Source organism: Grammomys surdaster, unplaced genomic scaffold (assembly GCF_004785775.1).
Source record: "Grammomys surdaster isolate TR1022 unplaced genomic scaffold, NIH_TR_1.0 126133, whole genome shotgun sequence".
Lineage (NCBI taxonomy): Eukaryota > Metazoa > Chordata > Mammalia > Rodentia > Muridae > Grammomys > Grammomys surdaster.
The window spans coordinates 2,440,483-2,453,727 of record NW_021620941.1 but is presented as its reverse complement, the minus strand read 5'-3'; the positions used below and the strand labels follow the sequence as shown (position 1 = coordinate 2,453,727).

At 54.2% G+C, this 13,245-nt stretch overlaps 1 protein-coding gene across 1 annotated transcript in view; it reads right to left on the bottom strand.

The window, feature by feature from the left end:
• Positions 1-13,245, bottom strand: part of Fibcd1 (fibrinogen C domain containing 1) — a 32,979-nt gene that overhangs the window by 17,125 nt on the left and 2,609 nt on the right. Inside the window, exons 2-4 of the mRNA XM_028757148.1 lie at positions 7,967-8,440; positions 4,040-4,199; positions 3,540-3,676 (exon numbers count right to left, since the gene is read on the bottom strand). Coding sequence (XP_028612981.1) covers positions 3,540-3,676; positions 4,040-4,199; positions 7,967-8,440 — 771 coding nt within the window. The remainder of the gene's footprint in view (positions 1-3,539; positions 3,677-4,039; positions 4,200-7,966; positions 8,441-13,245) is intronic.

The window sequence follows — 13,245 nt, the reverse complement described above, 5'->3', positions numbered from 1 at the left end:
CTCGCAATGCCCCCACTCAGGCGCAGGGGCGTCAGGTCTAAGCTGGGCATTGTTCCTTACCCATCCCGGTTAATCGTCCCTGAAGCCAAGGCCATAGGAATTACCCAGGCCCAGACACTGACTGACTCCCCAGAAGATTGGGTCCAGTCAGCCTGGGTGGAAGACAGATGTGCTGCAGGGGAGGAGCCTCAGCCAGGCACCAAGCCCTCCTAACCCTTAATTCTGATTTCTGGGCCTGGAGGGGGAGGGCTCCTGGATGTCTGCCTGCCTAGGGATCCCAGAGGCAAAGGCCATAACTCAGCCTCTTTGCAGTTAGAAAAACAAAAGAGCTTTTAACCCTGACACGGATCCGGTACGTTTAAAAGCTCTCCCCTAGAACCCGAAGACAAGTTTTGAGATATGTCCATCTTCGGGGTCTCTGGGGATCCTTGGTTGCACTCAGACTGGTTCCTAATTGCAGGCTTTGCTCTGTTCCTCACTCACTCTGACCGCCCCCCCCTCCAGCTCCATCCCCTCTGCTGGGGACATCGACCCCTTTCAAAGCCGACTCAGACTCACACGCTGCCTGCTCTACAAGTCCCAGGTGCTCTCTGGAAACACTTCCTACCCTTCTGCTTTGTAGCTTTATCTGGCGTTAAAAATCTCTCTTGGATGTCCATTGGCCTAGACATCAAACACCAAAAATAGTCAATGCCAGGGGTCTCAGGTAAGCAACGGAGGCACCCGGTGTGACGCCAGGTCAGAGACGGGAAGAGTGGCAGCCTGGTCACACTCTGTCTCACAGGACCAAGCAATGCTCTTCCCTTCCTGAAGAACAAGGTGAGGTGGGGCTAAATATCTGAGCAGGCTCCTGGTAAAATATTGGCTTCCAAGTCAGAGCGGACCAGGAGGCTCAGAAGTGGACTTTGCAATTCTTTTTAAAACTGTGAGTGAGTCACGGGTGACAGCAAACACCTTTGATCCCAGCGCTCGGGAGGCAGAGGCAGGTGGATCTCTGAGCAAGAACTACATAGACAGATCTTGTCTCAAAAATAAATAAATAGAAAGAAAGAAAGAAAGAAAGAAAGAAAGAAAGAAAGAAAGAAAGAAATTAAGAAAGAGAGAAAGAAAGAAATGTATGTGTGTGTGCACGTGTATGTGCGTGCACATGTAAGTATGAGTACCTGCGATTGGGAAGGTTTCAGGTTGGCCTCTGGTGTCTTCTTCAATGGTACCCCACCTTATTTGCTAGAGACAGGGTTCTGTCTCAACCTCCCCAGAGCTGGGGTACAGGCTCAAGTAGCCAGACACAGCTTTTACACGGGAGCTGGGCATCATCCCTGGCTATCGTGTGTGGGGCATGCACTCTGCTGACTAATAAATGATATCTTCTTAGCTCGTGGTCTTGGCTCAGGTTTGGCTTGAGTGCAGGTCTATCACAGCCTGAATGTTAAAATGCCAGGCTCCAGCACAGCGCTGTGACTCCACCCCATCTAGAGAGGTGACTTTGAGTTACTGTCTGGGCAGCTTCAAAGCCACAGTATGTAGCACTCAGTGGCAGTGGCCTGGAACATGGGACACTGGGACACAGGAGCTCACACCATTCCTACTCCAGCCTGGAAGGATGGTCCTGGCTAAGTGACCGTGACTCACAGTCTCCAGCCTCCGTCTCACTCCACTAAGTTCTTCGTGTCCCTGTCAACCACTTTCTGGTACTCGTCTTTAAAAGCTCCACTGATGGGGCCAGAGAGACGGCTCAGTGGTTAAGAGCCTGTAGTGCTCTCACAGGGGACCTGAGTTTGAGTCCCAGTATTCATACCAGGTAGCTCATAACTGTTTGTAACTCTCGCTCCAGAGCGTCTGATGCCCTCTTCCAAAGGCACCTGTACTCATGTGCATACACCTGCATAGATACACACAGTGCACAGAGTTAAGATTAAGAAACAAGCGTGTGAAGAACTGGGACTCAGAGAACTTAAGTAACTTACATAAGATCACACAGCAAACATCGCATCATTGCCAGATCCATTGATGGATGCAGGAGCCCAACTCTGACCTCTGGGCCCCAGTGCTTGCTAAGCAGAGGGGCTAGCCTTGTCAGCTGAACTCCACTTGTATCCGCAGACACCTAAGAGTGAGTGTCTCAGCTCTGCCCAAGAGCACACAGTCAGACCACTGCTGAAGCCTCATTCCATTCACTCAGTGCCTGTCTCCAACTCCAGCCTCACCTCACAGTCACAGGCCCCAGCTGGCTGTGCCCTGAGAGGTCACCTGCTCTACACTGCCTGGGCTCACACCCTCCCAACCCAGGCTGCCCCCCAAGGCCACAGCAACTTCCAACTTAAATCCCCGAGGAGCCTCCTCATCTGTATACTTCCAAGGTCCACCACAGAACACAGTAGGTGCTCAAACATGTCTGCTGTTCAAGGGAACCTGATGAACAGAGCAAGGATTTCCTCCAGCCAAGTCCAGCACTTTGTTCTGCACAAAGGAAGAAGGGATTTGGTTTTTTATTTATGTTTTTTTTTGGAGGGGGGGTTCGAGACAGGGTTTCCCTGTGTAGCCCTGGCTGTCCTGGAACTCACTCTGTAGACCAGGCTGGCCTCAAACTCAGAAATCCGCCTGCCTCTGCCTCCCAAGTGCTGGGATTAAAGGTGTGCGCCACCACCGCCCGGCTTATGTTTTGTTTTTGAGACAGAGTTTCTCCATGCAGTCTTGGCTATCCTGGAACACCTTCTGTAGACCAGGCTATCCTCGAACTCTGAGACCGCCTGCCTTTCCCTCCCGAGTGCTGTGATTTGCCTTTTTAAATTACACACAATAGTCAACGTCCAAGGAGCCTGGGAGCTCGCTCGTGAGAGGGTCAGAACCTACCGGTGTGGGAAGGAATTGCAAACTCTCTTGCTACAGCGGCCCCAGCTCTAGCCCAGGACAGAGCCACGGGGCAGGGGATAACTCTTGCCTGCTGCCTGTTGTTCGATACCCTCTGAATAATACTGAAGAAAGTGTGAATATTCTCCTAAGTTCAAATCTCAGTGAGACAGTCAGTCTGTCTCCTTTTTGTCTTATTTCCCCTACAAAGGCCCCTGCAGATGTCAGCGCCTTTGCTGAACCCAAGCCTACATCTCCTGCCTGGTGCTCTGCAGACAACTGCTCAGGTCTAGTTTGCTGGATGCACCAGCTACCCCAGCTCAGGGGAGCCTCAGGGTACCTGTGGCCATTCCATCCTCGATTCCTGATAGAATCTCATTCTCCTACCATCCAGTCAGGCAGGCATCAGGCGGTGCAGGGATCTGAGAGCCCCTTCCTTCCTCTACATGTGCCTACCTACTCTGGGTAGATAAAGAAGAGTCAAGTCCCTGGAACTTCTCCATCCCAAGGCCTCACCCAACACCACAGCACAGCCAGAGAACCAAGGCTTAAGAGCAATGGCGCCTCTTATGAGGCATCTGATCCCCGAGGGCACACTCACTAGGTGTCTACAGGGAGTGGGTGGAGTTTGAACTAGGCAGAGTGCTGGGCAGGCTACCTCTGCAGATGAATGCACAAGTCAGACTCACCGTCCAGCCTCCGCCATCAGTGCGCATGTCACAGTAGACCTGGAAGCCAGCTGGGTAGTGAGTGGGGAAGACCGAGTAGACACCATCATCTTGCTGTCCACTCAGGAGAACATCCAGGCAGTCCCGTGGCCGAGAGCCTGTGACAAGGAACCACATCAAGGTGATGGTCTCCCAGACACTACATTCTGTCATCCCTTGCCTCCGAAAAGGTCCCTGGAAATCTCTGACAAGTCTCTCCACCGGAGGTCAAGAGCACAAGCCCTCAGTCCCAGGTAAATCCTCGAGGACTTGCTTTCCTCATCTGGAAAATGGGCTCACAGCTCAACAGGTCAGGTTGAGTTGCTTGGCCACAGGAAGTCCCTTTTCTACAGCAGCAGCTCGTCCTTGTCTAAGAGAGTCGAGGGACAGGTGGTAGAAGATAGAAGGCAGCCCTCACTACGACCCTCCGTCCCCCTGGAGCTGGGTACCAGAGCCACTCAGAGAAAGCATGTCTCACTCACCATTAGCACAGCCTCGAGGCCGGGCTCCCCGGGAAGGCGCCCTCTGCAGGTCAGCCTTGACACGGGGTCGGCCTAGCACCCGCTCCCTTTGTAGAGCCTCCAGGACATCACTGACTGAGTTCACCAGGTGAGCCATGTGACCTTGACTCTCGGAGAGAAGCTGCGAACGGAGCACAGAGGCCTTAGAGTGGGCATGGGCCTGCAGAGGCCGCTCTGGAAAAGGCTTGCTCTGACCTCGGGGTCATGTTTGCGGCAGTTTGAGGGGTCAGTGGGGCTCTCAGGGGTTCAGAGGGCAAGGGCTCAGGTGGAAGCTTTTATTCATCCAGCCCAGCTGATAGGGACAGTACGGGGAAAGGCAACAACAGGCATCAGCATGAGTTACCCACCAACCAGTTCCTCCTGAAGCCATCGTCATTCTTCTCCTGGGACAGGGTGTCATGTGGTTCAGGTTGACTTTAAACCTCTGGTGCTCCAGTGTGGAAATTATAGACTAGTGCCAACCACATACAGTATACACAGTGCTGGGAGCCCAGTCTGGGGCTTCCTGCTTCGTGGGCAAGCACTCTACCCACTAAGTATGGCATCCAGCACAGCACCCCAGCACGGCACCCCAGCTCGGCACACCAGCATGGCACACCAGTACAGCACCCTAGCATGTCACACCAACATGGCATCAGGCCTCATAGGGCCCTCGCTTTACCTTCCTGGCTATAGCACATACCACCTACTGTCTCCTCTAAGACCTCCACATGAGGAGGCTAAGCAGGGGTGGTCCTTGCACCTGAGCAAACGAACCTGAGTATTGGAAAGAGCGTAGAGCCTGGGTACAGGTTGCTGGCTTCAAACTGGGCCCCAAACAAGGATGTCCCCTGCTCCCTTCCCCACCCCACCCCCATTTGAACAACGTGGGGAGTCTCCATAGAAGCCTGCTGTACATCAACTCCATAGCACGGCAAAGACTTGCGATTGTTACCTCCATGTCCCAAGAGGGAATTGGAAGCCCAGAAGGAGAATCCCCATCCCCCACCCCTGACCCCAACCCGGTGCGGGTAGACCCACAGGGGAATCAGAATTCATGCCACCTCCTCAAGGCAGATGAGTGGCAGGGAAGGAAGGGTACAACCGCCCTATGGCCACACCAGGTGTGGGTGGGGCCAGGCTGTGCTCTGAGTGGGTTGTGGCCGTGTGACACCCTCCCTGTCCTATCTGCAGGCCAGGATGAGGGCACTGTCACTATCACCTGCTCTCCATAAGACTCCGGCCATGTGAGGTAGCACTTCCCCCTCCCATCTTCCCCTCCATCACTGTCCATGGGTCAGAGCACACCAGAGAAGCATAGATCTCCAGGGGTGTCTTACTAGGCTGGCTGCTGGAAGGGTCTGGGGGTCTTCTGTCTCCTCACCCTGGGTTTCAGGAGGGTATAGGACCCAGCGGCGGGGGGGGGGGGGAGGTAGCAGGCAGCTGACAGCATAAAACAAGCTAGGTCTTGCTCACCGAACCTGTCACTTGCCAGATAATAGCTCATCGGAGAAAGAGAGAGAAATACACCCAGCCAGCCAACAGTTTACAAAACGTGATTCTCAGCTCGTCCGAAGGCAGGGCCCTGTGAAGCACTAGGCCCCGTTGGTTTCCTATCTGTTGAGCAGGTGATTCAGTTCTCCAGGAGAACTACAGTGGGCTGCAGGAACCCACCACAGTGACCTTCGGTCAGGCTCCATGGAGCCCTTGTGGGGACACAGGCGAGGTGAGGGGGTGGCAAAGACCCCTTGGTAAATCTCACCACACAGCCCATCCTTTTGAGTCACCATGACTGTGACATTCAACAGCTCAGGCGCAGCCCCTCCCTCTCCCTGGCAGGCCGAGGAGACCTCAGTTTAAACTAGCAAATGATTACCACTGAAACATATAAACCTGCCCCGAATTAATAGAGAGTCAGTCCCTGCTCGCTGAGCCGCGCAACCCATCACGAGAGAAGCTGGCGGCAACCAGAGGCCGTGAAATCAGGGCAGCTGCTTCCAGCGATGCTCTGCAGTGGACAGGCCTCCACCAAGCCCTTCCCCACTGAGCCTCAGTCTGCCCCTCTGCAGAGTGGGTGACAAAGGCACCTGCCCCTGGGGTAACTGCATTGAAATGTGCCTACAGGTGGATCATTGCTTCCACTCACAAAGGGTTTTCAGTGATGGTCCCCATGTGAAGTCTAACATATGGATCAGAGAGTGTGTGTCTCTAACATGCTAGAGGCCCACTGAGCCTACACAGTCAGGAATACCAGTATCCCCACGGGCTTGGCCTGTTACCCCATTTTACAAGTGGAAAGAACCTACCTAGAGAGGGGATGTGGTCCGCCCAAGATTGCCCAAAGCCAAGATGGATCCTACACTGTAGCCTCAAGTCAACAGACTGAACTGCTAACCTAAGCTGAGCCAGTGAGCAACCTCTGACAACCATGGCTTTGCAAACAGAACCTCAGGTTTGTGCCTTTGCCAAGGGAAGAAGCTTCAAGATGGGGTAGACCTGGCTTGTTGTCTCTGAATGATGCAGATGGGCAGATAACGTCTTGGATGGTCCTGAACCAGGTGGGTCGCTGCACTAGAGACTGGGGACACTATCCATCTTGCCTTTCATGGGGGGACATCACAGCTCACAGGGGACCTCTGTAGTGAGCCTCAGCTGACCAAGCCTGAGCTCAGGGAAGGCAGAGCAGGGCCTCTGTGTCACCCGGAGCCTGGCAATCTGTCCTGCTGATGGGCCTGGGAGGAGGGGCTGCAGGAAGCTGGCTGTATGTCCCCCCAGCCCAGGGGACCCATCACCCCGTCAGTCACCCAGACAGGGTGACAAAGGCTGTAATTTCTCCAGCTGCAGCCTTCAAAGAGAGGGAAGAGGGCCACTGCTCATGAGCTATGGGTGACCAAATGCCTGGTCACCTTGGGTACCCAAATGAGGGACATATAGAAACAGCTGTGCTAGCCAGTTGGGTGGAGGTTGACTTCAGTGCTAAGCTGAGTCAGACAGTAAAGCGGCCCAGGGCTGGAGGCTGGGCAAGCTACTCCAGGCTCTGCTTTCAGGCCTGATCTAGCCGTGGTACCCATGATACTCCAGAGCTACTTTCCAGGCCTCCATTTTTTTTGTTCTGGCAGAAGCAAAGGAGACAGTCCCGAACCCCTCCTCCTAAAGGAGAGCTTCCAGCTGGTGCCGTGAGCCTGATGGCAGAGCCAAAGCCAAAACCTTTCCCCTAGCTCCACTAGATCCTTGAAGGAACCTGGCTGGATCCAGGGGAGGGGAGGGAGGAGGAGTTGCGAGGCCAAGCATCTGGCTGGGTTCCCCACAATGGCACAGCACCCCTAGCAAAGCTATGGGCAGCTCAGAATAGAGCAGTGTCAAGCAGGGGTGCTGCACCCCTCCAGGAGAACACTGGGCTGTCATATGATAGACCTAGAGCAAGCCTCAAGCCTCCTCACATCAGTTTGCAGATAACGACTGGGGGAAGGGGTGTAAATGCATGGGGGGTGCAGAGGTGGGTGGGAGGCAATGCCCACCTTGCTTACAGTTCATAGCCTCTCAGTCAGCCTGGGAAACCCCTCTAGCCTTGGGTCTACAAGGCTACAGAATTACCATGAATGTGGAGGTGGGGGTGAAGGGTAGGGGGTAGGGGGTGCAGGAGTGAGGGGGTGTTGGGATACTGGTCATGGATGTGAGAACACAACCCTTCACAAATGAATGAACAAGGAAGGCCCAGGTTGGAAGACTTAGGGTATTACCTAGTGATATTACGCACTCAGCACAGGGTACCAGTGACCCCACCCCTCAAATCAAGGCACACACACACACAGGTACACACGCACACACGCACGCATGCACATACACACACACGTGCACACACATACACGCACCACGCACAAACAAGGCATATGTAGAGCCTACCCTCACCTGGATGAGGCGACCCTGTTCACTCTGCAGGGTGCTGAGGCCCTGGCCCAGCAGGCTGTGTCCCTTGCGCAGCCCAGAACATTCGGCCTGTAGCTCAGAGGCCCGGGCCAGCAGCCGGGGCAGCTGGTCAGCCAGTGCATCCAGCAGCTCGGGGGCACCATCCAGCCGAGGCTGTGCCTGCTGTTCACTCAGTGCCCGAAGGATGGAGGCCTGGATGCCCTCCAGGCGGGCGAAGCTGTCAGTGAGGTCGGGGCAGCGGGGGTCGATGAGGAGGCTGAGGTGGGAGCTGTCAGCCCTCTCCACAGTGACCAAGGCACTGTTGGCTCCGGCAGGCCCCGTGCTGACGATGGGTGGGGGTGCCGTGCCTGGTGCGTGGGCATGGTTCAGGAAGAGAACCACACCAGTGACGGCCACTGCCAGCAGCACTGCAAGGGACAGGAGCACCGTGCACAGGACGTAACTGCAGCTTGCTCGCTGTAGATCAGCCCAGGACATAGCAGAGACAGACAAACAGACAGACAGACAGACAGACAGACAGACAGGAGAAAGGAAGGAAAGCATTAGAGGCCAGTTTGTGCCCAGGGAGGCTCAAGAGGCTGGGAGGGCAAGAGACCCCAAAGAAAGCTGTACGCAGCCCAGGGTCAGAGAGACAGAGGCAGGGAGAGCGAAGAGGCTGGGGCAGGGGAGGGACAGACAGAGAGGACAGACAGAGAGAACACTCCTTCCTCACCCCTGCTTGGAGCTATCTCTCTACCTTGCTCTCTTCCTAGAGCAGGGCCCTGACTGGACAAAGGTCAGACAGCAGGCAGAGGATCTCTGAGGCCACTGTGGAGAAGGGCTGAGGGAATGCAGGCACTGTGCCTCCCCAAGCAGGCAATATGTAGCTGCAAGGGACAAAACGGGTAGAGCTGTCGCTATAAGGATGGGGCCGTGCACAAGCTGTCCTAACAGGGGCTTAGTAACAACTGACACCAAAGCCAGAGTGTCACTTGTAATTTAAGATGGTGCCATGACTGTGTAGCAACAAAGGCCTTGGGGACCCACTCATTCTACCAAGTCACTCATCGCCCCTGAATATTTATACATGGAAAAAATAGAAACCCAGAGAAGGCAAGGACCTGCCCAGAGTCACACAGCCAATTAGAAACAGCATTCTGATTGGATCTGTGTCCCCGCTTTCTGGGGAGGGCAGGCACCTTTATACCAAATCTCAACTCTCTCCCACACACTGTCCCCCAGCTTCCTGAACTGGAGATACCTCTTTAACTGAATTAGTATATTAAAGCCCCTGGAGCCGTGCCGGGCACGTTACACTTCTGCAATAAATATTAGTGGCTTTTATTATCTCATGATCAATGTGCGCAGAGCATCTGGAGGTGGTTTTTATCTTCCACCCAGAGTGTTATTTCCCCGTGTCCTCCACATTGGGAGGACACCTTCCCTTTCTCACACACGACAAGACCTTTTGGGTGTAGCCGATTGCTGGCTTGCTTTCCTGGCCGTATAGAAAACACCCACTGCTTTTACTACTGAGAAAGCAGTAAAGCAAGCTGCTTTTCTCCCATAAATCCAAACACCATCTCCTGAATCTCTTGGCAGCAGAGGCTGAGGGCAAAGGGATTGCCTTCTCCAGGAAGCCCTCCTTGACTGCTTCTTCCTCTCTCCCCAGCTTGGAGGGACTCCCTCTTGATGGGCATCTCAAGACAGATTTCATCATCTTTCCACTCACAGGACATCCCTTAAGCCAGGCTCTGGGCCACTCCAGTGGAGGCATCAGCAGGGGCTCAGACCCTGTGTCTGCTCCAGGGTTGCTTGTGTCTATAGACTTGATTCTCAGCCTTGGTGTAGGCATGATTCCTTTGGAACTCTGACAAAGGCAGAAGACAAAGTTTCTGGGGGTCCAGGACCTGGTAAGTCATGGGGTTGAAACCTGACCTGGCCCCTAGCTCCATGCCCAGTCTGACCAGTGGGCACAGGTAAGTCCACCCTCACCTGTGAAGTGGATGGATATAGATGGAGGCAGGAAAAGCAGGTGGGCCAGGCCATGCCTTTGGGACAAGCTGGGATGGCACCACAGAGCCTCAGGACTTCCTGGCAGAGCTAGAGTCTTTGATTCTGAGATGGGGCTACCTCCTCTCCATGATGGCACACACAGAACGGAGCAACCCCAGACTGAACCAAGCCCTTTAGCCCAGGCTGGCCAGCAGCCTGCAGGGAACCTTCTGGTCGCCATCCCTGCCCCTGAAGCCCGCAGCAAGTCTTGCTTGCTGTAAAGGCTGTGGTTGGACTCATTTTGGAGATGTGGAAACTGAGGCCCAGTGAGCAAAGACCCAGTTGCAAAGTGACATGGTGGGGGAAAGGGATGGGGAGAATGTCTTAAGACAACTGGGGGCCGGGTGGCCATGGGTTGAATGTCTTCCAACATTCTTTCCCTGAAAAGCAAGCTGGGGATTCAGGGACAAAGCTATGTTGGCAGCTAAATGCCTGTTACACCGGCTTCTGGGCCATCAGGAGACACCTTGCCCTGAGCATCTCCAAGCTGTGTCCTCTGATTTTTGTAGCATTAAGGTCCTCCAGCCAGCTCGGGGGATGGGGAGGTTCAACATCTCCAGGACTTCATCCTGATGGATTGGGCACACATCCTCCCAGGGGAGTGGGGACAGAGGAGGCAGAGATGGAGGGGGCGGAGGGAGTTGCAGGGTCCCTTGGAGCCAGTGTGGCATGGGAGCTCAAAGAAGGAGCAGTTCACTTCTGGAGGAGAATTAGTCTTCAGAGATCAACCTTAAAGATGAAGAGCTGTTCGCTTTTATAGGCTGCGGCTTACGTGCCTCGCAGAGAAATCGCCCAAGATAATAAGGGACCTGGGCTAGGCAGCCAGCACGGTGCCTTGGGCTGGGGCTTATTAATGAGTCTTTGGCCTGGCAGAGCAAGGTGCACCCCAGCCTTCACACACAAGGAGGAGGAGGACACAGCCTCCCAAGGACAAGGCATAGCGCCTAGAAGGAACCGGAAGCTGGAGTTCGGAGATGGGGTTGAAGGCTTGCATGTTCCCAGCTTAAGGGATGTCTTTGATCCCTGCAATAGGGGTCAGCAGCAGTGGCTCACTCTGAAGCCCTCGGCAGGGCCTGGGAGGTGGTCAGCAGGTAAAGGGGCTTGCCGGTAAGCCTGACAACCTGAGTTCAATTTCAAGAACCCATGCAAAGGAGGAAGGAAGAACTGGCTTCTAAAAGTTGTCTTCTGAACCTCTACACATGTGCTGTGACAGCACCACACAAAATAAATAAAAATGAAAAAAAAAGTAAGCCATTGTCTAAAGGAAAGCTAAGTGGGCTTTGCCTGAGGAGGGACACAAGAGCCTCCCAGAACACCTCTACAGGAGGTGACATTTGTCCAGTATATATCTTGGAGCCACCAGTCCTTGAGAACTTGGAATCTGGAGGACAAGGTTCAGTACCAAAGGGTCCTAATAACTGCCATCCCCACAAATGGCATGCACCCCCTCCTGTTCGCTTTCCCTGGTGGCCCAGTCCCAGGGGTCTGAGACAGAGAGCCTCATCTTGGCTGTCAGCTGGAATGAGGTTATCTCTTGTGGGCCAGGGAGACAGGGTGTCTAGAGGACCACTCTGTCTCTCCCTCCTGGAAGCTTCAGCCAAAGGTTGCAGCTGTGCTTAGGGTAGACCAGTGCTGCTGATTGTGCACTGGAGATCTGGGAGCTCCAGCTTTCTGGAAGGTTCTAGGAGCAGCCATTAAAAGGGCGCAAGGTAACAGAGATGATGCTGCCTGCAGCATGAATGACTCCTAGGGGCTGTAAGATGCACTGTCACTACCCAGGGAACCTTTGGCTTGGCACTCTCTTTGCTGGCAAAGGGTTTCCACAGGTGTCTGTGAAGAGCCCCCAGATCCTGCCCTTCTTCACATGACTGACTTGAGCCTTAGCTCTGCACCCCAATCTGGCCACGTCTCTACCCCCTGCTTCAGAACCAGTGTCACCAGTGCCCTGAACACAGAGCAGACAGGACACTGGCCCCTTCCAGGTCCCACACACTGGAAGCTTAGCCATGACCAGATCCAAGTGCACACTCTCTGCTGCTCCCTCCCCAGACATAGCTCTAGGTGACTCTCCATGACCATCTCTGCCAGGCCTGGGAGCCTCAGGCAGGCCATGCTGACTCAAGAGACAGCTGACAGGGGTGGGGTGGGGACACCTCCAGTGGTCTCTTTCCCCCTCACCCCAAATCTGATGGTGACTTTTCATATTCTTGTAAATGGGAAGTGAGGGAAGGCGTCCTTGTGTGGCATTCACTATGGCCTGTGGCAGTTCCTGACTTGTAGGTTGGTCCCTAGGGTATTTTATGTCCCCCTGAGCCTAGGCTGCATCTCCTGGTGTGATGTAGGGTCTCTACAAATGGCCATGGAATGAAGTATTGGGACAAGGATTAAAGCTGGACCCCAGGAAAGACTTCCCACAGTAGCTTTCTTACTTTCTGGGATGTTTCTAGCTCTGAAATAACTGAAGCACAGGCTTAAGCACGGTTGAGAGGTTGACTGCCAGAGGCTGGCTTGGGGTCCGCTCAGCAAGAGGTCATCACTCCCTCCAAGGAGACGGTCCAGGGTGACATCTTACAGAGATCCCAGGGGAAGGCCATGTGTAGTTTCAGAGTCTTATATTTGAACACCTGACAAATGTCATTGGACCTCGTCTCCCTGCCCCAAGGTCCACAAGACCCTTCTTGTACAGGGAGCAGGTAGGATACCCTAATGAAGCTGGTGTCAGCCACTTGGCCAAGGTCATCCATCCAATGAGGAGACAGTTCTGAAACACAGCCAGGAAGAGCAGGTCCAAGGAGATCCCCACGAGTGGCCATACCTGACTGTGAGGAAGGGTGAGCCACTGCTGCTCTTCTCAGGCCAGCTAAATGACTAAGCTCTGGGAGCAGCCCTCCCTCCCTCCTTCCCTCCCTCCCTCCCCCTTTGCTCCATCTGCTTCCAGAGGTCACAAGTTTGCTCCTCCTACCAGAGAGCCTAGCCCCACTGTCTCATCTGCTATATTTGCAGCCACCTAGGGTGGTGTGACCAAGAAATGACAAGCAGCTGGGCAGTGGTGGTGCACGACTTTAAGCCCAGCACTCGGAAGGCAGAGGCAGGCAGAGTTTGAGGCCAGCCTGGTCTACAGAGTGAGTTCCAGGACAGCCAGGGCTACACAGTGAGATCCTGTCTCGAAAAAAAAAAACAAACTAAAAATGAAAGAAAGAGAGAAAGAAAGAAAGAAAGAAAGAAAG